Source organism: Mixophyes fleayi, chromosome 6 (genome assembly GCF_038048845.1).
Source record: "Mixophyes fleayi isolate aMixFle1 chromosome 6, aMixFle1.hap1, whole genome shotgun sequence".
Lineage (NCBI taxonomy): Eukaryota > Metazoa > Chordata > Amphibia > Anura > Limnodynastidae > Mixophyes > Mixophyes fleayi.
In genome coordinates this window covers 215225059-215247833 of record NC_134407.1, presented here as the reverse complement: position 1 = coordinate 215247833, position 22775 = coordinate 215225059, and the positions used below count along the sequence as shown (strand labels likewise).

At 41.3% G+C, this 22775-nt stretch overlaps 1 protein-coding gene across 1 annotated transcript in view; it reads right to left on the bottom strand.

The window, feature by feature from the left end:
• LOC142095477 (uncharacterized) overlaps positions 1 to 22775 on the bottom strand; it is a 76339-nt gene that overhangs the window by 2613 nt on the left and 50951 nt on the right. Inside the window, exons 11-12 of the mRNA XM_075178422.1 lie at positions 22605 to 22716; positions 21408 to 22103 (exon numbers count right to left, since the gene is read on the bottom strand). Of these exons, the coding sequence (XP_075034523.1) occupies positions 21408 to 22103; positions 22605 to 22716 (808 nt within the window). The remainder of the gene's footprint in view (positions 1 to 21407; positions 22104 to 22604; positions 22717 to 22775) is intronic.

Below are 22775 nucleotides of genomic sequence, written 5' to 3'. Positions count from 1 at the left end.
CCGGCGTCCCAGCATCCGCCGCACAGCACAGCCGGCGTCCTAGTGACCTGAAATCATCTATGTTCATCTATTTGGATTGACCGAGCATAGCTAGATAATTCTGTGTTAACAGTTTAGTCCTGTATAATGGTCAACTGCAAAGTTTATGTTGGTTCAGGGAATCACAATACCACAGCAGGCAAAGAGATATAGTCAGAGGAAGCCCTGATCAAGGCTGCAACTGTGGACCTGCTGAAGAAATTAAAACAAATTATGGATGAATCATGCTGTTGACTGCAGCAATGGCAGCTCCATCCCTTTGCAGAGGAGGACCACGGCATGGCAGTTCAAAGACGGCCCCCACGGAACGGGAATAATTTGTTCCCAGAAGGAAGCAAGCATCCACAGAATACAGACCGCACTGCCCAGAGAGAGGGAACTTCTCAAGTTACAGGAGAATATGCATCTGTCTTTGTTCGGGACTTCAACCAGCAACAAGTTCGTAGCATCAAAGGGCGCTGCACACACTTACAGAGATCCAGTGGATGTAGCAGATCTGATAAGGCAAGCCACAGTTTACAATACCAAGCTAGCTGAAGCAACCCAGGATACATTGCTGGGGCAGCACGGTGGCTTAGTGGTTAGCACTTCTGCCTCACACCGCTGGGGTCATGAGTTCAATTCCCGACCATGGCCTTATCTGTGTGGAGTTTGTATGTACTTCCCTGTGTTTGCGTGGGTTTCCTCCGGGTGCTCCGGTTTCCTCCCACACTCCAAAAACATACTAGTAGGTTAATTGGTTGATATCAAAATTGACCCTAGTCTGTGTGTGTGTGTGTGTGTTAGAGGAATTTAGACTGCTCCAATGGAACAGGGACTGATGTGAATGAGTTCTCTGTACAGCGCTGCGGAATTAGTGGTGATGGTGATGATGATTGTTGTTCTCAGTCATTTTCATGGTAAATAGATTCTGTAATTTTGTGGCTGAATTAAAGGAGATCTAGTGTTACCTATTACAACAGGCCTTGTTAATATATTGCCTTTGGTGTCTTCCTTGGCAATGACAGTCTTTCTAGTGGTTGTGTTTACTCCCTTATAACCTTTCTTCATGTAAAGTCTCAGCACATCAGCTTGTTGTATAAGTTCTTGGAAACTTTCACGTTCTCTCCAGTGGACTGCAGTGTAACCATCTCTACATACCAACTTCTGCTCACATCTCTGCTCTTTACTTCTTAGCTCCGCACACACTTGGACTTTCTCTCCTTTACACTTGCAACAAGGGGCTGCTCTGCCCTGACTGTCTGATATGTACCTACTGGCCAGATATATTCTGGCAGTTTTCTCACTGATTCACCCTTCTTATACCTGCTTTGCCATCACCTTGGTCTGTAAGGTGAGAAGGATTCTCTTCCATGGCCAGGTTCGTTGGTGGGTTAGGTTTAGATATGGTATCCAGCAGTCTTCGCTTACATCAATCTCAGTTTCTCTCTCAATCTAGACATGTGACTCCCATGCACATCAGGCCAGCAGTATCCTGCTCTGACCTCACACTCCGTCTTGTACTTCTTGTGTTCTCTGTAATTGCCCTGGTGTCTAGGTCTCTAGCTAGGGACATCTCCCCTGGGAGTTCAGCAACACTCAAGCATCAGGAAGCACAAAGTGGAACAGGCAGATGAGCAGACCAGAATCAAATGAACCAGCATCAACCCACTGGAACTTACAAATCAACTCTTTAAATATGTGGGTCCCGCCATCGCCCTCTCCGCAGCCCCTAAGGTGGCACACTCAGTACTTAAGTAAAAGGGGGCATTTTATTTAGATATGTAAGCGCAGGTGCAGTATTAGTTCACGGGAATCAGAATATAATCAGTACAGGATAATCATCTACAAAGGTGTTATTACCATCAGTGCTTAGGGATGCATAGGTTGATAATGTTGTGGTAGAAAGGATCATGGGTAATATCACACAAGATCACACTCAGGAAGCATCATGAGTAATGTAATGTAGTACATGGGGTGGATCATGAGTAATGTAATGTAGTACATGGGGAGGATCATGGGTAATGTAATGAAGTACATGGGGAGGATCATGAGTAATGTAATGTAGTACATGGGGAGGACCATGAGTATGGTAAAGTAGTACATGGGGAGGACCATGAGTATGGTAATGTAGTACATGGGGAGGATCATAAGTAATGTAATGTAGTACATGGGGAGGATCATGAGTAATGTAATGTAGTACATGGGGAGGATCATGAGTAATGTAATGTAGTACATGGGGAGGATCATGAGTAATGTAATGTAGTACATGGGGAGGACCATGAGTAATGTAATGTAGTACATGGGGAGGATCATGGGTAATGTAATGTAGTACATGGGGAGGATCATGGGTAATGTAATGTAGTACATGGGGAGGATCATGGGTAATGTAATGTAGTACATGGGGAGGATCATGAGTAATGTAATGTAGTACATGGGGAGGATCATGAGTAATGTAATGTAGTACATGGGGAGGATCATGGGTAATATCACACAAGATCACACTCAGGAAGCATCATGAGTAATGTAATGTAGTACATGGGGTGGATCATGAGTAATGTAATGTAGTACATGGAGAGGATCATGGGTAATGTAATGTAGTACATGGGGAGGATCATGAGTAATGTAATGTAGTACATGGGGAGGATCATGAGTAATGTAATGTAGTACATGGGGAGGATCATGGGTAATATCACACAAGTTCACACTCAGGAAGGATCATGAGTAATGTAATGTAGTACACGGGAAGGATCATGGGTAATGTAATGTAGTACATGGGGAGGACCATGAGTAATGTAATGTAGTACATGGGGAGGATCATGGGTAATGTAATGTAGTACATGGGGAGGATCATGGGTAATGTAATGTAGTACATGGGGAGGATCATGAGTAATGTAATGTAGTACATGGGGAGGATCATGAGTAATATAATGTAGTGCATGGGGAGGATCATGGGTAATGTCATACCTGCCAGTTACAAGGAGGAACATGGCAGCTGGTAACACAATGATACAATGTGAGGAGAGCAGGAGTCTAATAGGGGCTGATGAATCCTGACTCCCCCACTGGACAGATACTTTTCCTCATCAGTTTGTACAGACAGAGGAGGGTGTAGAATAAGAGATTGTTGTAGTGACTGAACAAGGAGATTATGTGACTTCTGTATTTAGTGTGTATTACTCACCTGTGCTGATATCTGTAGGGATTTCCTTCTCCTTACACTGCTGATCACCCCTCACATACGTCTCTTCTTCTCCCTTTGAATCTTCTACTTTAATATCAATCAGATGTTCACCCTAAATAAGCCACAAAATAATAACATAAAACTATAATAATGCCCGATTTAATAAAATGACCCCCTCTGTGATCGGGGAATTTTATACATTCGAGACCAGACCATATTTTAGGTTTTCTACGTATAGTTTTTAATATGACCCTAGTAAGTTTCAACAAATATCATTCAACTGGCTCTTCTAAGAACAGGACTAACAAGTATATGTGTGTAAAAGTTTTAGGGTCTCTCTCTATATAACTTCAACGTTAATATCAATCAGGACCTCACCATAAATGATCCACAAAACAATAAAATAATAATAAAAGTAATGAACTGAGATTAAACAGAAGAATATCACATTCTATTTCGTTGCCAACCATGGCACACTACAGTAACACGAACTCTACAAAAACTTTCTCGTAAAGCAGAACGTCACTGGCGTAAATCTTGTGCCTCTAATGATTTCATCACATATACTGATATCTACCACTCCTATAGAAATGCTCTGGACACTGCTAAACAAGCATACTTCCAATCTCTCATGTATGCTCAGGCCTCTAACCCCAAACGCCTCTTTAACACATTTAACTCTCTTCTGAATCCTCCTGCCCCAAATCCTCCAACTAACATCAGTGCCCAGGATCTTGCTTCCTATTTCAAGGATAAAATTGATAAGATCAGGCTTGAAATGGTATCATCTCCCTTGACAAGCAATCGGCTCAATTCCTTTGTAGCACCCTCTGACACTCTCTCTTCATTTGATCCCACAAATGAAGAGGAAGTTTCTACTCTCTTCTCATCTTCCTACTCTACCTCCTGTCCTCTTGATCCCATTCCCTCACAAATTAGTAGGTCCCTGTCTCCTGTGCTCATTCCCCCTCTAACGAAGATCTGTAATCTCTCTCTTTCTACTGGTATTTCTCCATCACTATTCAAGCATGCAGTGATTACTCCCATTTGAAAAAACAGAATTCTGACCCTAACTCTCTCGTAAATTACCGCCCCATCTCCCAACTCCCGTGCCCCTCCAAGCTTCTCGAAAGAATTACCTACACTCGCCTCACACACTTTCTTACAGCAAACAACCTATTGGATCTTCTTCAGTCAGGCTTTCGCTCTCAACACTCCACAGAGATTGCGCTGACCAAGGTTGTCAATGATCTGATCACGGCAAAAAATAATAACCATTACTCTCTTCTAATTCTCCTGGATCTCTCTGCTGCATTTGACACTGTTGACCACTCTCTCCTCATACAAACGCTACAATCCCTAGGTCTTGAAGGCACTGTCCTATCCTGGTTCTCATCCTACCTATCTAATCGCTCTTTTAGTGTTAATTTCTCTGGATCCACCTCTGCTCCGCTTCCTTTATCAGTTGGAGTTCCACAAGGCTCAGTCCTAGGTCCTCTGCTATTCTCTATCTATATATATTAATTCATGCACTCATCATCTCCCGCATCGACTATTGCAATTCCCTCCTTACTGGTCTTCCCAAAGTCAGACTTGAACCCCTACAATCTATTTTGCACGCAGCGGCTAGATTGATTTTCCTTACTAACCGTTATTCCTCTGCTGAGCCACTCTTCCAATCTCTACATTGGCTGCCTGTATTTCAACAAATCCAATATAAAATTCTTCTACTAACATACAAGGCCATCAACAAAATTGCACTGACATACATTTCTTCACTGGTCTCGAAATATCTCCCAACTAGACACCTCCGTTCTGCACAAGATCTACATCTCTCCTCCACTCTCATCACTTCTTCCCATTCCCGGTTACAGGACTTTTTTCGGGCTACACCTACTTTGTGGAATTCCCTCCCTCGCACAGTAAGACTTTCCTCTAGTCTTCAAACCTTCAAGCGTTCACTGAAAACCCATCTCCTCAGACAAGGTTATGATATTCCTCAACCACCATCTTAATTTCCCTAGATTACCCTATTACCATCCTCTACACTGCTAACGCAAGACAACGACCCTCTGACCAACATTGCAACACACACAGCCCACTCAGTACTTTTACCTTTACGTTCTAGCTGGTCCATTGTGCAATATGATGTAGCACATGCCCTTGTGTTTCTAACTCCCATTGTCCTATAGATTGTAAGCTTGCGAGCAGGGTTCTCTTACCTCTCTGTCTGTATGTATTACCCAGTATTGTATTATCAATGTTTGTTCCCCATTGTAAAGCGCTACGGAATTTGCTGGCGCTATATAAATGATGATGATGATGATTATAAGATCACCACAACATGTCTACAGATCATATATTGTAGAGTCACATTTGTATTATGGGATTTGTTGAGACCCTCAATTCCATATACCTGAGAGATATTATGAGTTTCTTCTATATGATCCTGTGAATAAAGAGGACGGGGACATCTGTCTGAGGTATTTCTGTTACTGGATCCATCTGTAGGAAACACACAATAGCTGAATTATTCATATGTAATTATCTCAAAACTCCATTCTCCTTTACAATAATAAAAGAGATCCCTCTTACCCAGTGAGGTGAGGAGCAGATGATTCTCCATGATCACGTTCTTGTACAGACCCTTGTGTCCTTCTAAATACTCCCACTCCTCCATGGAGAAATAGACAGTGACATCCTCACACCTTATAGGAACCTGACACACACAATGTTACAGTCATCACCCAGACACATCCCCTGGTGTTACTGTATAATGTCCCATTCCCAGCAGTCACCTCTCCAGTCAGCAGCTGAATGATCTTGTTGGTGAGTTCTAGAATCCTCTGGTCATTGTTTCTCTCATGTATCAGTGAGTGAGGTGGAGGCACCGTGATGGGGCTCTGGGTCCTGCTCAGTCCTGCTGTCACATGGGGATGGCTGCTGGGTGACACACCAGATTTCTTCACCACTGTGTAACCCTGTGTATTAAAGGGGAAACGATCAGTACAAAGAGTATACGCATTTCACTTTTTCACAGATCCATCACTCAGGGTTATAATACTAATATTAACATATATTCTCATGAATTAATGGTCTCAGAAAGCGTGACAAGAGTAATTTTTAAAGCAGCACTCCCAAGTAGGGAGCTGCTGTACAAAGGCATTATTCTCTAAGCTCCATGGTTCATCTCACACCCCTGGCCATAAACTGGAGCTGTGTGATGCTGCAGAGGGTGTGTGTTTGGATGCATGAACCAATAACAGAAAACAATCTTTGTGATTGGCTTGGATTGCAAGCTTCTGGGAACAGATGAAGACATCAGATTGATGGGTATTTGGGGTGTTTTTAATTTTAATAAATAGATGTGGTTTTAAAGAGGGTGTTGTTTATTATTTTTATTAAACCAATGTGGTTTGAGTGAGGATGTTGTGCTTATTTAACATTTGCCTTTGTGGTACTACAGGTCGCAGCAAGCCATGGGTGTCAGGGTATGTTGGCACTTGTGGTTCTCCAAGTGCCAGCATGTCCAGACTGTTAATGGCAGGCTGGGCTGGCTGGGATTTGTGGTTCCAGAAAGAAAAATTATGTTTTCTTTAATTTTTTAACATTCTAGCGCCATTATTACCCTACACCCACCACCCAAGATGTGTAGGAAGAGCCCTGGTGCTTTCAGCATTGGGCTGGGTATTCCTTCAGGGGGGCCTGAACAATTTTTTGCGGGACTTCACTCCATAGAAAATCCAGTCCAGTGCTGAACAGCCTTGGGTTGGTTATCACTATGGCAGAGGTACCCCCTTGCCGTGTGTCCCTCAGCTATATTGCCACCCACCTTGGCTGGTTTGCCTAGTGCTGGGTGCGTGGAAATCGGGGGGATCCCACGCATATTTTCCCCCGATTTCCGTGAGACCAGCAGTAGACTGGCAGTGCTAGGGTTAATAGTCTTTAGAGGGGGGACCCCACATTTTTTTTAAAATTCATGTTAGCGAGGCAAAATTTGCGCAAATTTTGCATGTAAAACTTTCCACCAATCAAAAAGGAGTATTTGTTTGAAAATGGCGATTTTTAGCAACACGGATGAATTTAAAGCGCAGCAAATCGTGAGAGATGAACAGTGATTTGGAAGATCAGACTAAAAATCGCTACTTAATATGTATGGCGATTTTGGGGTTCAAATCGGCGGCTATCTTTTTACCCATGTAGTCTAATGGGAACACTGCTTCTCCCACAAGGGAGTGATGGGAACCCACAGGTCAGAGCCCCTAGAACTAGCCATACTATACAGCTGCTAACTATACACAGTAACAAGATAGGAATAGTAGATAATATAAAGGCCAATATTGGGCAGGCATCACAAGCCAGGGACAGGGCTTGTGGCACGAACATTCAATGAGGTAGATCACGTTATCCGTATTGCAAGTCAAAAAAATCCTTAGTCTTATATGTTTTGCCTGTATGTGTGGAGGTGTACTCAGTAATGGGTCTGGTACTGTTGCATTTCAGTACTCTACAATTGTGGCAACACTTATTTTTTAAACTTGCTGTGATGTAAGCTGGTATTCTGTTGAAATATAGCATGGTAGACTAGTCAATATTAGTCCAACAATATATATTGTACATGATTATCAGGATATCCATTGTTCGATTCTGATTAAGTTTATTATAAGCGTGGATGGGACATCTAATGTTTTCATAGATTGATTATCAAGGAGGGATATCTTGGTCCTACTGCTGCTGTAGTAAATCTGTGCTGTCTTGATTTTGAGTGCAGTGTAATTATCTGTATAGATTAAGATAATGCTGGGATTTTGCGCTATAACACAATTTAGTTCAATCTGCTTTAGTTCAGAGTGATAATACTAATCAGAAGTAATAATGTCTCAGCATTTCACAGACAGACTACATGTTGTATCCACACTTGTTATATATATTCTCCATATTACTCTGTTTAATCATTCCCATGATGAAAAGTTATAATAGAATTTCTAGAGTCAGCCATGTTAGTTTTTATATCTCGGACATTCCTGTGCCCCATGTGACATCTTCCATCCTATAATAACAACAACCACACATCATACACCCCTGCCTCATGCACAAATAATTTCCCTGTGCCGCATGTCTTTCGAGAGGCCACCTAAAATCCATACCCCCTCTTTGGAATGCCCCCTGCTGGTACTTTTTTGGGTGCAAAAAGGCAGAAAGACACAAAATCCATGTAGCAGATAAGAGTCACCACAGGGCCCCCTTTGGCTGCAGAATTCGCCATGTCTATGACCCCTTTTGCTACATCACTGATTCAATGGGATTATTACAATTGCTGCCAGTAAACGCACATAATGATTTTACTTACAACTCTCCGCAACCTCGCACAATACAAAGTTGCAAATCGTTAGACTCTTCTGAAATCCCATATTTCCGGATTCCCTCCAAGTCCCCCCAGTTTTTTTTGATTGAAAAAAAAAGCTTTATTTTGTACAAAGGTACAAAAAACATACAATGCATTACATTCATGTGTACTTGGTTGCAGCTGTAAGTACAATACACCGCGGAACATAATCAGACGTACTTTTTAGTACAATACAAGACATAAGGTACAAGATGTGACATCCTACACTATACATCAAGTACTGCACTAACCATGCAAAACTTAACAACATAACAATTTCAAATAAGCAATAGTTGTGAGGGGAGGGGAGGTGAGAGGGGAAAGAGGGGGGAAACACAAGCCCGAAGCTTTATTGAGGACACAAAAATATAGGGGAGGGTGCATAAATTAAAGGCAAGACATTTCAACAAAACTTCAAACAGTGATGGGGGGGATGGGTTGGAGGAGGTAAGGGAGGGGAGACACAAGCCCAAGGCTTTATTGAAGAAACAGACAGATGGGGAAAGAAGGCAAAAAGGGAGACAACAATCCATCATCTTCGTCTTTCTGTCAATGGTGTTGTAGTCTCTAAGCAGGCCATGGATCAGCCTGCGACAGTTCTGGATGGTCCCCCAACTACTCCTCTCACCACTAGTCATCCCAAGTCCTTACTGTATTCCACTGTTACTGTGCCCTGGTCTAGTTACTTCCTCTGCTGCTCACAGAGGGAGTGATGTCACCGTGACATTACCCAGAATCCCTCACTTCTCCAGTCAGGTTCATGTTTTATTAATAGAGATAATAACTCTTAATCCATTCTCTCATCATCTCCCATCTTCACTATTGCAACCTCCTGCTATTCGGCATTTCCGACACCCATATATCCACATTTCAGTCCATATTAAATGCTGCTGCAAGAGTGATTGTTCTCTCTCACCACTCTACTCTGCTGCACCACTTTGCAAATCCCTACACTGGATCCATGTGTCCTCCAGAATCCAATTCAAAGTACTCACCCTTACCTACAAAGCCCTCAACAACACCACCCCTTCATACATCTAAAATCTCATATCAAAATACTCCCTCTTCCGCCCTCTTATATCTACCTCTGACCTGCACCTTGTCTCGTCTCTCTCTCTTGACCTCTCTCGTCCCGCCCAAATAGGCTTTCCCACAGCTGTCAAATCTTTAGATGTTCTCTAAAAACCCATATTTTTTTATTATTTAATTTACTTTGTTATTATAGAACATTACATGATAAAAAAAAAAAAGAATATATTTACCCAAAACAATTTCTACATACACCATAAAATTGAACAATATCATAATTATTTTCATACATGTTAAAATTATTTAACTTTCAATAAATACTTTATACACTAAATATCAAGAGGTAGTTTAATTAATCTTACATCTATCATTATAATCAGAGTTGTAAAGAAAATTTGAGTGTCTCCTTTAAGTTCAGAGGAAACTTATATAGTCATTCCATATTTCAATAAAATTCCCTTTAAGTGTTTTTTTTGTTTAAAGTTTTTTTCCAATCAATCCAATTGAAAAAGATGAAAAACTTATGAAACAACATCTCTATACTAGGAGGATTTGCTGAAATCCATTGGGATAGAATAGTCTTGTCTGCCACTGCCGCTAACTTCAATAATAACTTTTTATTCTTCATTGTAAAGGCACAATTTAGATCTTTATCATATACAAGTTAACCCGTGCATGATACTCATGCATTCTAGTCAAATCAAGCTACTTAAGGTGTTAAAAAGGTGCTTGTCATGCATTTGGGCCATAGCCCCGGCCTCAACCACCAACCACTCCCCACTGTCACCCCCGGCAACCACCAACCACTCCCCACTGTCACCCCCGGCAACCACTCCCCACTGTCACCCCCGGCAACCACTCCCCACTGTCACCCCCGGCAACCACCAACCACTCCCCACTGTCACCCCCGGCAACCACCAACCACTCCCAACTGTCACTTCTCCTTCAAGAAATATATATTTTTTTAAAATCTTTACAAACACTTTTAACAATTAACAAATTAAATTAATTAAAAACATCTTAGTATACCAAATTTCACCCCTTTCTGAATTTTTTTCCCACACACACTAAGAATTTAGTAGGTCAGTGTATAACTCCGCCCAGCAGGTGGCGCTGCAGCTTGGTTTTATTTTTTTCACACACACACAGACAGACTAAGACACACCACTAGACATTTATATTATAGATATTCCAAAAACCCAGTCACAATTAATCTCAAATGCAATCTTTAAACTATTTCTTATAGAATCTTGCACTTCTATCCAAAATATCATAGGCAATTTATTATATCTGTCCCTGTTTGTTGACACTTACAGCAATGTGTATTTACTGATCCTCCGATAGTCTAATTCATTTTCGGTGTTAAATATACTCTGTGTAGTATCTTGTAATTCATTTATCTAAATGAACTAACTGTCAGTAATCTGTTCATATTCACATGGGCTTTCAAAATTTTATATAACTATATCTAAATGTAGAAATTATTGTACCCATTTATCATTCCACCTTTTATATTTTTATTATCAATAAAATTTCTCACTTGTAAATATATACATGCAGTATTGTAATTCTTTGAAACTTGGTTCCATAATATCTCATCCAACACAAAGTTGTCTATCAATGTTTTTAATTTCTTGAAGTATCCTGTTCACGTAGCTTTTTACTTGTAGATATGCAAACATCGATATTTTAACATCAGGATACCTCCTATCTAGCTGTTCAAAATCATAAGATTAAAACCTTTTAATATTTATTCATTGCTATATTAGCCTTAGCCCTTTATTTTCCCACTTTTCAATTTCTTTAGATACCTGGCCATTCTGAAATTCTGGATTATGAGTTAATGGGAGAAAGAGGGAACAACAATAATAACTTAAAAAAATTCTTGTCAATCTCCAAGTGTTACACACGGTGCATATCAATGGATATTCTTTAATATCGCTCAGAAAATATACTGGATTTATATGTAGCAAAGCTACCAAATTTACATCCAGACGTAGCGTCTGTTCCAATTCATAGTTTGTATGTATATTTGTCCCTCTTATCCAAACTATAATTCGCTGCTAAATTGTATTTTTGTTATGTTTGGCAAATTTACTCCTCCTTTATTCTGAGGTTGTTGTAATTTAACTAGGGAAATTCTTGAATATTCATTTGACTATATCATTTTTGTGAAAATTTTATTCAAAGCTTTAAAATCTGGTTTAGTAAATATTATTGTGAGGCTCTGGATAAGATATAATAGACTTGGGAAGCTTATCATCTTCCCAAAAAGGACATTGGTAAATGTATCCAAGTGTTCAGTTCTTTAGTTATTCTATTTATCAAACCTGAAACACTTTCTGTATATATCTAAGATGGAGGTTATTATTAATTATTATTATTAATTTTTATTTATAGGGCGCCACTAGGTGTCCGTAGCGCCATACAGGGACAAACGAGATTACAATACGAGGTGAGACAGCACAGTACAGTAAACAATAATCACAGTTACTCAGTGAGCTCAAAGCACCGCTAGAGGGGCGGAGGAGGGGAGAGGGGAAGGTCCGCCAACGACGGAGTCCAAGAGGGAAGGCACGGATGACAGGGAGACCCCTAGAGGTGAGAGGAGGGAGCGAGAGGGGACGCGGGAAAGAGGGTCCTCAAGGAGGAGGGCTAAGTAGCTGGAGAGCAGAGTTAACAGTGGTGAAGACAGGAGGAGAGAATACCCTGCTCAAAGGAGCGTACAATCTAAGGGGTGGGGTAGACAGACAGAGAGACACGGGGGAGAGATGGAGGAACGGAGGATAAGGATAAGGGGGGAGGAAGAGGCAGAAGAAAAGGTAGGAAGTTAAGTGGGAGACTGGAAGGCTTTAAGAAAAAGGTGGGTTTTTAAAGCCCGTTTGAAACTGGACAGATTAGGGGACGTTCTGATGGAGGGAGGGAGCTTGTTCCAGTGGAGGGGGGCAGCACGGGCGAAGTCTTGGATACGCGCGCGGGAGGAGGTGATCAGGGGGGAAGAGAGGCGACGGTCATTGGCAGAACGGAGTGGGCGGGATGGAGCATGAATAGAGAGGAGGGTGGAGATGTAGGGTGCAGTGGAGTTGGCGAGGGCCTTGTATGTAAGAGTGAGGAGCTTGAACAGGATTCTGTAGGGGAAGGAGAGCCAGTGAAGTGATTGGTAGAGGGGGGGGGAGACAGAAGAGGAGCAGCGAGAAAGGAAGATGAGCCTAGCGGCTGCGTTAAGTTCAGATCGAAGGGGAGCGAGATGAGAGTGCGGGAGGCCAGTGAGGAGAAGGTTGCAGTAGTCCAAGCAGGAGATGATCAGAGAGTGAATAAGCCATTTGGTGGCATCTTGGGAGAGGAAGGGCCGGATGCGAGCGATGTTGCGCAGCTGGAAGCGGCAGGATTTAGCAAGAGAGAGAATGTGGGGGCCAAAGGAGAGAGATGAGTCGAGGATGACACCGAGGCAGCGAAGTTGGGGGACAGGGGAGATAGAGGTGTTGTCGACAGTGATAGAGAAGTCAGAAAGGGTTGGATGTCGGCTGATTGAAGGTTTTTCGTGCAATCATCGGGCCAGTGTGTAACTAGCCTTATAGAGCAGGATTCTGGGGGAAAACAATAGGGAGCCGGTGTCTGCCCTGTATGTCCGTTTTATGTATGTACTATTTTCCCTACTGTACGGTGCTGCGGAGCACTATGTTGCCTTACAAATCTACAATAATAACAACAATAGTGATGTCACCGTGAATCCCTCACTTCTCCAGTCAGGTTCATGTTTTATTAATAGAGATAATAGTGATGTCACTGTGACATTCCCAGAATCCCTCACCTCTCCAGTCAGCAGGTAGATGATCTCCAGGGTGAGGTTTAATATCCTCTCAGTCATGTGATTTTTGTCCTCGTCCATTCTCTGTGAGACAGGCAGATGATATATACAGGTAAGTCTGTCCTATAGATGGGTTAAAAATAGAGAATAAATTAGAAAAGGACATTATTACAAAAAAAAATTCTATAAAGCTATACGGGGGCATTATGTGGGTATGTAATTTGGCAGGGGGGTGTTCTGGACATTGTACATGATGGCAATTTGGCACTGATGTGAACAGGAATTACTATCTTGTTATGTTATACATGTCAAAATATGACATTCACCATAACATATACCGTAAAGTATATAAGTTTTACTTAGGTGTGTAAACTAGGCATTCATAATAAGGGGCATATTTAATTAGCTTTTTGGTCCGCGATTGCGCGTAGCTGCACGAGCCACGATACCGCAACATCGCGGATTTCCCTGCGCACCCCATAGGGTTGTGAAGGGAAATCCGCGATGTTGCAGTACCGTATTGTCAGTTTTACCCGTGCAGCTGCGCCTAATCGCAGACCGAAAAGCTAATTGAATATGTAGTATATTATATTCTTTATCGCCATACCATGCAGGCCAAGTATATAATTTCCCACTGGACTAAGCACAGAGCATTAATGTACACCATACTGCTTCTATCATTTATCTGTTTTTCTGTTTGTTATAAGAGTGATATTAAATCTCTATTTTGCGTATATGGAGAAGAAGGAAAGCGACAGGGAAGGAACATATAATATACAGGTATTCCTCAATTAACCACCGAGTTCCGTTCCATCGACTAGGTCGTTAAGCGAATTGGTCGCTAAGTGAATACAGTACTGTAATATACACCTACATGTATTGTAATCATTTATATTGATTCTGAATAAAGAAATGGACAAATGAAAATTGTATTTTGAAGTTTGCTTTACTTTGCATAACTCTACATAACAGAAAAGAAACAGGTGTATAGTAAAGCTGTACAAACAGCAACACAGCAATTACAGTACAGTACTGTATAACAAAGAGGGCCCAGGGAGATCACAGCAAGGATATCTAAGGACCTGTAGATGTATGAGTGGAGGTCCTAGGTGTAGGTTTCGGGAAGTATTCTTTTAGTGTGGTTTGTTTAGTAATTTTTTAATTACTAAAAATTGTTTCATTTTTATTTGTGCGCAAAGTGTGCTTTGAACGTGGATATAGCCCCCTGATCCATTGGCTGAAGAATGGCAGTTGTGTTTTGAGGCAGATACACCACCTTTACATCCGGGTGTAGATCATCAAGATGTTGTGGATGGCCTGGGGCATTATCAAGGAGGAGCATCATTTTAAAGACAACTTCCTTCCCCTGACAATATTGCTTGACTTAGGGTATGAAGCAGTTGAGGAACCAATCCTCAAACAAAGCTTGTGTCATCCATGCCTTCTTATTTGAACGGTAGTAAACGGGCAATGTGTGCTTATTAATCTGCTTAAATGCATGTGGGTTCTCTGAGCGATAGATGAGGAAAGGCTTTAACTTGATCCCGGCGATATTTCCTCCCTACAACAGGGTGATCCTATCTTTAAAAGCCTTGAAACCGGGCATTGTCTTTGCTTCCTTGTGAATGTAAGACCTTTTCAGGCATTTTTTTCCAAAACAGTCCGGTTTCATCCACATTAAATATCTGTTCCATACAGTAGTCACCTTTATCAATGATTTCATCAAATTGGTCAACAAATGTTTTAGCTGCTTCGAAGTCAGCGCTTGCTGCCTCACCACAGGTACTCCGATTATGCAAATTGAATCTTCGACAAAACCGTTGAAACCATCCATGGCTTGCCATAAATGTTTCCGTTGGTTCCTCCTCTCCTTCACGCTCCTTCAAAGTATCAAAGATACTGCGTGCCTTAGCTTGAATTATGAAAAGGCTCATCGGCATTCTTTTTTGTAGCTGGTCGTCAAACCAGAGTGTCAGTGACTTCTCCATTTCATGAATGAGGCCTTTCCGCTGCCTTGTTATGATGGCTTTAAGGCCTGTTGAGGCTTTCACTGCCTCTTTCACTCTATCTTTGTCCTTCAGAATTGTTGAAATGGTCGAATGTGCCAGCTCCAAATCTTCTGCTATCACTTTCACTTTTTTACCAGCTTCATAGTCTTTAATGATCTTCATTTTCATCTCAAGGTCAATAGCCTTTCTTTTTGTTGGACATTTTTTATCTATGGGTGCACACAAGGGTTCAAATTTAGAAACCAAATACTGTATGTACAGCTGTATGTTGTATGTACTAATTGAGTGTGAATGAGAGCTAACTTACACATGCACATACACATGCTTCAATAGCGAGGACATGTACGGCAAATTATTGCAAGTCTTGTTTGGGGGACCCCAAAAGAGGCACTACATAATGGGGGTGTGGGGCACTCGTATAAATAGTGTCCTATGTATCTGGTTACTAAAATAATAAAAATTATTTTTAAAATAGTTTCAGCAGCTTAGTTGAATGATGAAATACTGTACAGTACTGTATACATATGCATGGCAATAAAAAATAAGCATGTGCATATGCAGTTTTATATTCCTCCCTGTAGTAAAAAGATATTATGTTTAGTTAATGTCCTTGCAGTATTACTTCAGAACCAAGTGCTTTCAAGTACTGTAGAGCTAACTTACCGCACGATGGAGACTGCAAGGGTATCAGGTGCGTCTTGTCTTGTCTTCTTCAGCTCAGAAAGACACAACGCGGGTACTGCGGGCGTGGTTACGTCCCGTCGCAAGGGCACAGGTCATTAGCTCACTAATTTTCCCTATTGCTGAGCGGCGGAGCCGGACGTAACAACGGGTCGTAAGTCCGAATGGTCGATAAATAGGTAAGTTGTTAAGTGAGGAATACCTGTATATATTTATTATATAATAATGTAACCAGCCCGCTAGCAGTAGAATCCTCCTGGAAAGGATATAAAATGTGATTGTGATATATACGGAGAAACAGCTCAGTAACAGGAAAAGAATATATAATATACTATAAAATATACTATCCCACCGTATGGACAGAAAATGTTACAGATGTCTGGAAACCCCTCACCCAACAAAGATTCATCAGTAATATCCCTACAGGGATTACATAGAGGACACATCACATAGTGACCCTTCCCTGGGTCACCAGAGTCTGCTTCACCTGTATAATAATAACACGGCACCAGAGTCTGCTCCCCCTGTATAATAATAACACGGCACCAGAGTCTGCTCCACCTGTATACTAATAACACGGCACCAGAGTCTGCTCCACCTGTATAATAATAACACGGCACCAGAGTCTGCTCCACCTGTATAATAATAACACGGCACCAGAGTCTGCTCCCCCTGTATAATAATAACACGGCACCAGAGTCTGCTCCACCTGTATACTAATAACACGGCACCAGAGTCTGCTCCACCTGTATAATAATAACACGGCACCAGAGTCTGCTCCACCTGTATAATAATAACACGGCACCAGAGTCTGCTCCACCTGTATACTAATAACACGGCACCAGAGTCTGCTCCACCTGTATAATAATAACACGGCACCAGAGTCTGCTCCACCTGTATAATAATAACACGGCACCAGAGTCTGCTCCACCTGTATAATAATAACACGGCACCAGAGTCTGCTCCACCTGTATATATAATAACATGACACCAAATACTGCTCCACCTGTAATATTATAAGAGGACAACAGATTATACTCCACCTGTGATATTGGTATAATGATGTCAGTAACACCTGATACCTGTAAAAACAAGACGTCCCCGCTGCTTCCTCCTCACTCACCCACGGAAAAGTTACAGAGAACTCCCGGTTACTACAGTACAATGGATTTCCGGTCCAAGATGAGCTTCAACAAAATGGCCGTCGCCGTGTACAGAGACAGAGCTGCCTCTGATCAGCTATTGAGAGGCGTGTCTATGCAAATGAGGCATGTGGCTTCAAGGGAAGGGATTGTATTTACTTACGCTGTGAGCAGCACGTGTCTTATTCCCACGTGACCAGTTCTAACCTCCAGTATATCTACACAGACCGACTGCAGAGGGGCGGTGCTTTAACGCGTGGGCGGGGCCTCTTCATACAGTGGAAGGTTGGGGGCGGGGTCCGGGATGATCAGGACCAGTGATTATTATGTACACTGAGCACATCCTCTGGTATAACAGGGACATATATAATTACTGCACTATATTTTAATTTTTCATTTCTTTATTAAATATTTTAATTTGGAGGAAACAAGGCTCTGAATGAAAGTGAATTTAAGATCATTCTAGATTAATCCAATTTATTGGGACTGTGGAGACCTCTGTTCATTGTAATTAAGGGGTCTATATGCCATTGGTGGCAGCGACTATCATTGTGTATTGCTGCATAGTGCAGGGATACTAAATGTAGTATCATTAGTACTTAACATGCCAGGGCTCATTGGTGAGATTCCCCCCTCATAAGCTATATATCTAAAAAACTTTTTCCGGCATCCAGTTACGAGTTAACGCCTCGTGGCCCCTGCGTCCCACCCATTAGTCTGACATCTGGGGAGCGCGTCGCTTATGAACTGATTGAGAGGATCCTGCAGGTGTTTAGTGAAGCTGATGCGCTGCCCCCTGATTGGTCCCTTCAGTATTTAAGGCAGCGAGGACTTAGTCTGCTGGTTATAACGTTTGTGCATCACATTTGCTGACCTGCTCCTGCGGATACTCTGCCTGATTTGATTGACTCCTGTTGTGACCACTGACTTGTTCCTGGATCCTGCTTGAACTCTGATTGCCCCGGACCTTTGACTTTGTCTCTTGGATTTTCCCTGCTGCCGGCCCTGACCTGTCGGCCTGTCTGTGACTGTCCTCCTTACTTCTGACCCACGACCTCTGGCCTGACCCTGGTTATCCGTGTGCTGTGTCACTGGTACCTCTGCCTCCTACCACCGCGCTACGGTGACTGCACTTAAGCTTTTACTACACTAGAGTGAAGTCCTGGGGACATACAAGTACCTGTGAGTGTAACTAACTGTACGGGAGAGGCGGCTGCTATAGGTGAAGACCTCTACCATCAGTTTTATAAGCTCATGTCAGTAGCTGGGAAGCCGGAACACATCCTGAGATGACGATAGCTTTTAAAGACCGGCCACGAAAAGCGAAGCTTGTTGTTAAATTGAGTCATGTTGCAGTCCCTTTATTGGGATTGTGGTAACCAGCAGAAAATAGCTAAAGGCTGGAGAAAGAGGGAGCACCTATGTTCTGCTGTTTATATAGTTGATTACCTCCCCACCATCCAGATTTGAGGGCTCGGTCCCGTCGTCCTGTTCGAGACAGGATGTCTATTTCTAAAGGCCATCACTGTCACTATTTTCAGATGTATCACAAATGGTGTTGGAAGTGGAACATTGTCTTCATCATCATCAGCTATTTATATAGTGCAACCGATTACGCAGATCTGTACAGCAAAACATTCAGAAATTAATTTGCTAAATATACAATGGTATTATTGACAAATAAGCATCTTTTACCCAGTTTAATTCTCATTCCCCCCCCCCCTAGTAGGGGTGATGTGATCTGTCACCTGAATGTTGTACTTTGGGTTGATGACATAAAAGTTTGACCTAGTTGACAAAATAAACTCACCCATAATCTTCCAGAGGTCGCACTACTCTACGGAGTCAGAAGCTTTTTCCATGTCCATTAATCTGCATGCAGGAGCCCAATATATCAATATATTTCTTACACCAATCTTCCAGTGACCCATCTGGGTCTTGAGATAAGAGATAGAATTCACTTTATTTGTCTCATGTAACATCCACTGATGGGATCATGAAAAGGTTATGGGATCTAGCCAGCAGTCCATCTGTCTCATTGAGTAATTACTGCTAGAAAAGTAGATTGTTATAAAATGAGCAGCTATTGTATTCTTCATAACTGGGGGCAGACGCACAAGCAAGAGATGAATACAGTGGGGCTGGAAAATCTATAACTAATTAAGAGCAGTAGAATGGTAACAGCAGCACAGAGTATTCCAGCTCAGCCAACTCCTTCACAACGATGTCTAGTAACCGGTTAGGCAACAGCACAGAGTAATGACATAAGGCTCACGTCAAACTGGTGCAATAACATTGTGCTGTGAGGTGCACCTGTGTAACATCATACATCCAAAGTGCAGAGTGTTGAAGCATCCTGGCATTTTCCATGAAGCGGAGTCTGTAAGGTATTACAGTCATCCATGATGAATAGTTATCCCGGCTTTTCTTCTTTTATAATATGGTCCTTTCATCAAAAATGTATCAGGCCTGCACTGTTTTACTATCCACAAAGTACATTCAGAAACTAATGGTCCTGTAAAATCCAGTTATTCAATCACAAGTGATCCCTTTATATTATTAATGGCTTTAATAAAATAATTCTAGTTCATTATGTTACTCTATCACACATACACTGTGAAATCAGAGATCCAAGACAGATCAGTGTGACCCTAACGCAGCTCTTCGGCTAGGTAGGAGGGCTGCACATTTCTTACTATTAAAACATTTAATTTTTGATTAATTACGTTAAAATTTGCAGGATATGAGTATACACATGTAACTAAGAAAACTAAGGAACCCTCCACCCCCCTACTTAAGACCACAGACACACAAATTAAATCACAGTAGACCACGCTGGTCTTTAGACCAGGCTGTTTATTAGTTAAGAGATTTTGGAGGAGATTTGTTTCTGCAACGGTCTGAAGAAAGGATCTCATGCTAATTAAGTATTTTCATGTGAGTGACCAACACTTTTTTTTAGCATGAATACACTGCAGGGAATTGTTACCTTTTATCCTGTCTTGCTAAAAAGATACTACATGAATAACACAACCAGCAAGTAATTTAGGAAATCACAGATTGATGTGAATTTTGTTAAAAGTTTAAAATTGCATTAACTCCCAAGTTTAGAGAACATATTACATCCCGATGCTAATCATTGAATGTAATATCTCAACAGTTGTGGTGCCAGCTAGAATCAGGAGGCTTCGCTACCCCATCCCAACATGTGTGTCAAAAACTATATAAAAAGAGCCCTGTATTACCATGTAAAATAGGATTCCATCTGTACTTCTGGATGATCACTAGTACCTCACAATAGTCTTTGTCAGGACGCTTGGAACAATAAAACATCACTGCTGGAAGATTCTGCCTATGCTTATTTCATGCAGTATCCTGTGACCAACAGATAAGAGCTTACACTCTAATCCGATCCCTGGCTGCAACGTGTTGAACCCAGCGTCTTTGTGACAAAGCTCTGTCCTTTACCCAGCAGTCCTGATCCATAGTAACCAGTTAAGAGGTACCAACCAACCAACCCACAGCAAAGAGCCGCTGTAGTAACCATTCCAGCTACTCCAGAAGTAAACGGTGCTATGCGCCGTATTTGTGGCAGCAAAGGTTCTCCTACAACTACTGTGAAGTTGGCATAGTCAGTCGACGAGTAGCTGCTGACAAGGAGTGGTCAGGAAGAGTCTATTACTGATAGTGAGAAAGAAACCCAGATAAACTGTGTAGGAAGAACATCCTTTTACCCCCAACAGACTGGGTGGCGAATAAGCCCATTTGGTCACACCAGCAAATTGTTGGGATGATAGATTAAGTAACATGGTCTTGATATTGCAGAGAGTTAGACAGAAATCGAATAGAATACGTTCTTTATAGAAGAAATCCGTTGCAGCCTTATGTTGATGACAGTACAGTAAATTCCAGCTAGGTTTGGATTGCAATTAAGTTGTGATATATTAATATATTGTATAATGAAGAAAATTGTATTTACCCTTCATTAAGTAGGAACACCAATATAATCTAAAATTATTTATTCTTGATATTTTTCAACATTAATATTATGGTATGTTAAAATCTTGCTGAAATTTACGATTCCTGTATTTCTATAAATCCAAATAAATTGTGTTTCCTCATGTGTGCTGTCGCTGATGTTTACTAAGACTTGATCTATGGGTAAAACATTTCCCACATTCAGAACATGGAAATGGCTTCTCATCTCTGTGAGTTCGCTGATGTACCGCAAGATTTGATTTATGATTAAAACATTTTCCACATTCAGGACATGGAAATTGCTTCTCATCTCTGTGAGTTCGCTGATGTTCCGCAAGATTTGATTTATTATTAAAACATTTTCCACATTCAGAACATAGATATGGCTTCACACCTGTGTGAACTCTCTGATGTTTAACAAAATTTGATCTATGATTAAAACATTTCCCACATTCTGAACATAAAAATGGCTTCTCACCTGTGTGAACTCTCTGATGTGTAGCAAGCGTTGACTGCTGTCTATAACATTTCCCACATTCAGAACATGAATATGGCTTCTCACCTGTGTGAACTTTCTGATGCATATTAAGTCCTGACTGCCGTGTAAAACATTTCCCACATTCAGAACATGAAAATAGTTTATCATCTGTACAATCTGTAATGGGTGTAACAAGATTCAAGCTGTCAGGCGCACATTCCTCATTAATTGAGAGATGAGATGATATATCTGCACAATTAAATAATCGATGTATATTTAAGGTAATGGGGTTTTCTCCTGAAGATTTTTGTGTGATGTCGTTATGTTCGATTTCACAATCTGGAGATAAAATGAGAGGTCTCTTCGAGTTAGTCCAGCTTTGTTGTCCATCTGATGGGAATAAAATAAATATATGGAAATACACAGTACTGTAGAATAGATTTGCTTTTTACTGTAACAAGCAGATTGTAATACCCCAAAATTTCCATACAAACAGTGAATTCAACATTTCCAAGTTTCAATTAATGAATGAAGAATTCATAGATTATATTAAAAAGCTTCCATTCCATACTATGATGTCACATTGCTATTTAAGACCGCTCATTGGTTAGGACTTTATGACAAGAGATAAGATGACATCATTAACTAAGACAACTAAGCGAGATAAGGACCCAGGAGCCCTAAGGATGGTGAAACATATTTGTGAAATCTCTCCAGTGGACCTTGAAGAAGTAGGTGCCCTGGTATCTCTTCTACTAGAGTCTGGTGTAATGTAGTACATGAGAAGGATCATGAGTAATGTACAGACAGAGGAGGGTGTAGAATAAGAGATTGTTGTAGTGACTGAACAAGGAGATTATGTGACTTCTGTATTTAGTGTGTATTACTCACCTGTGCTGATATCTGTAGGGATTTCCTCCTCCTTACACTGCTGATCACCCCTCACATACGTCTCTTCTTCTCCCTTTATATCTTCTACTTTAATAATAATCAGATCTTCACCCTAAGCAAGCCACAAAATTATAAAATAAAACTTTAATAATGGTATTTTATACCTTCAAG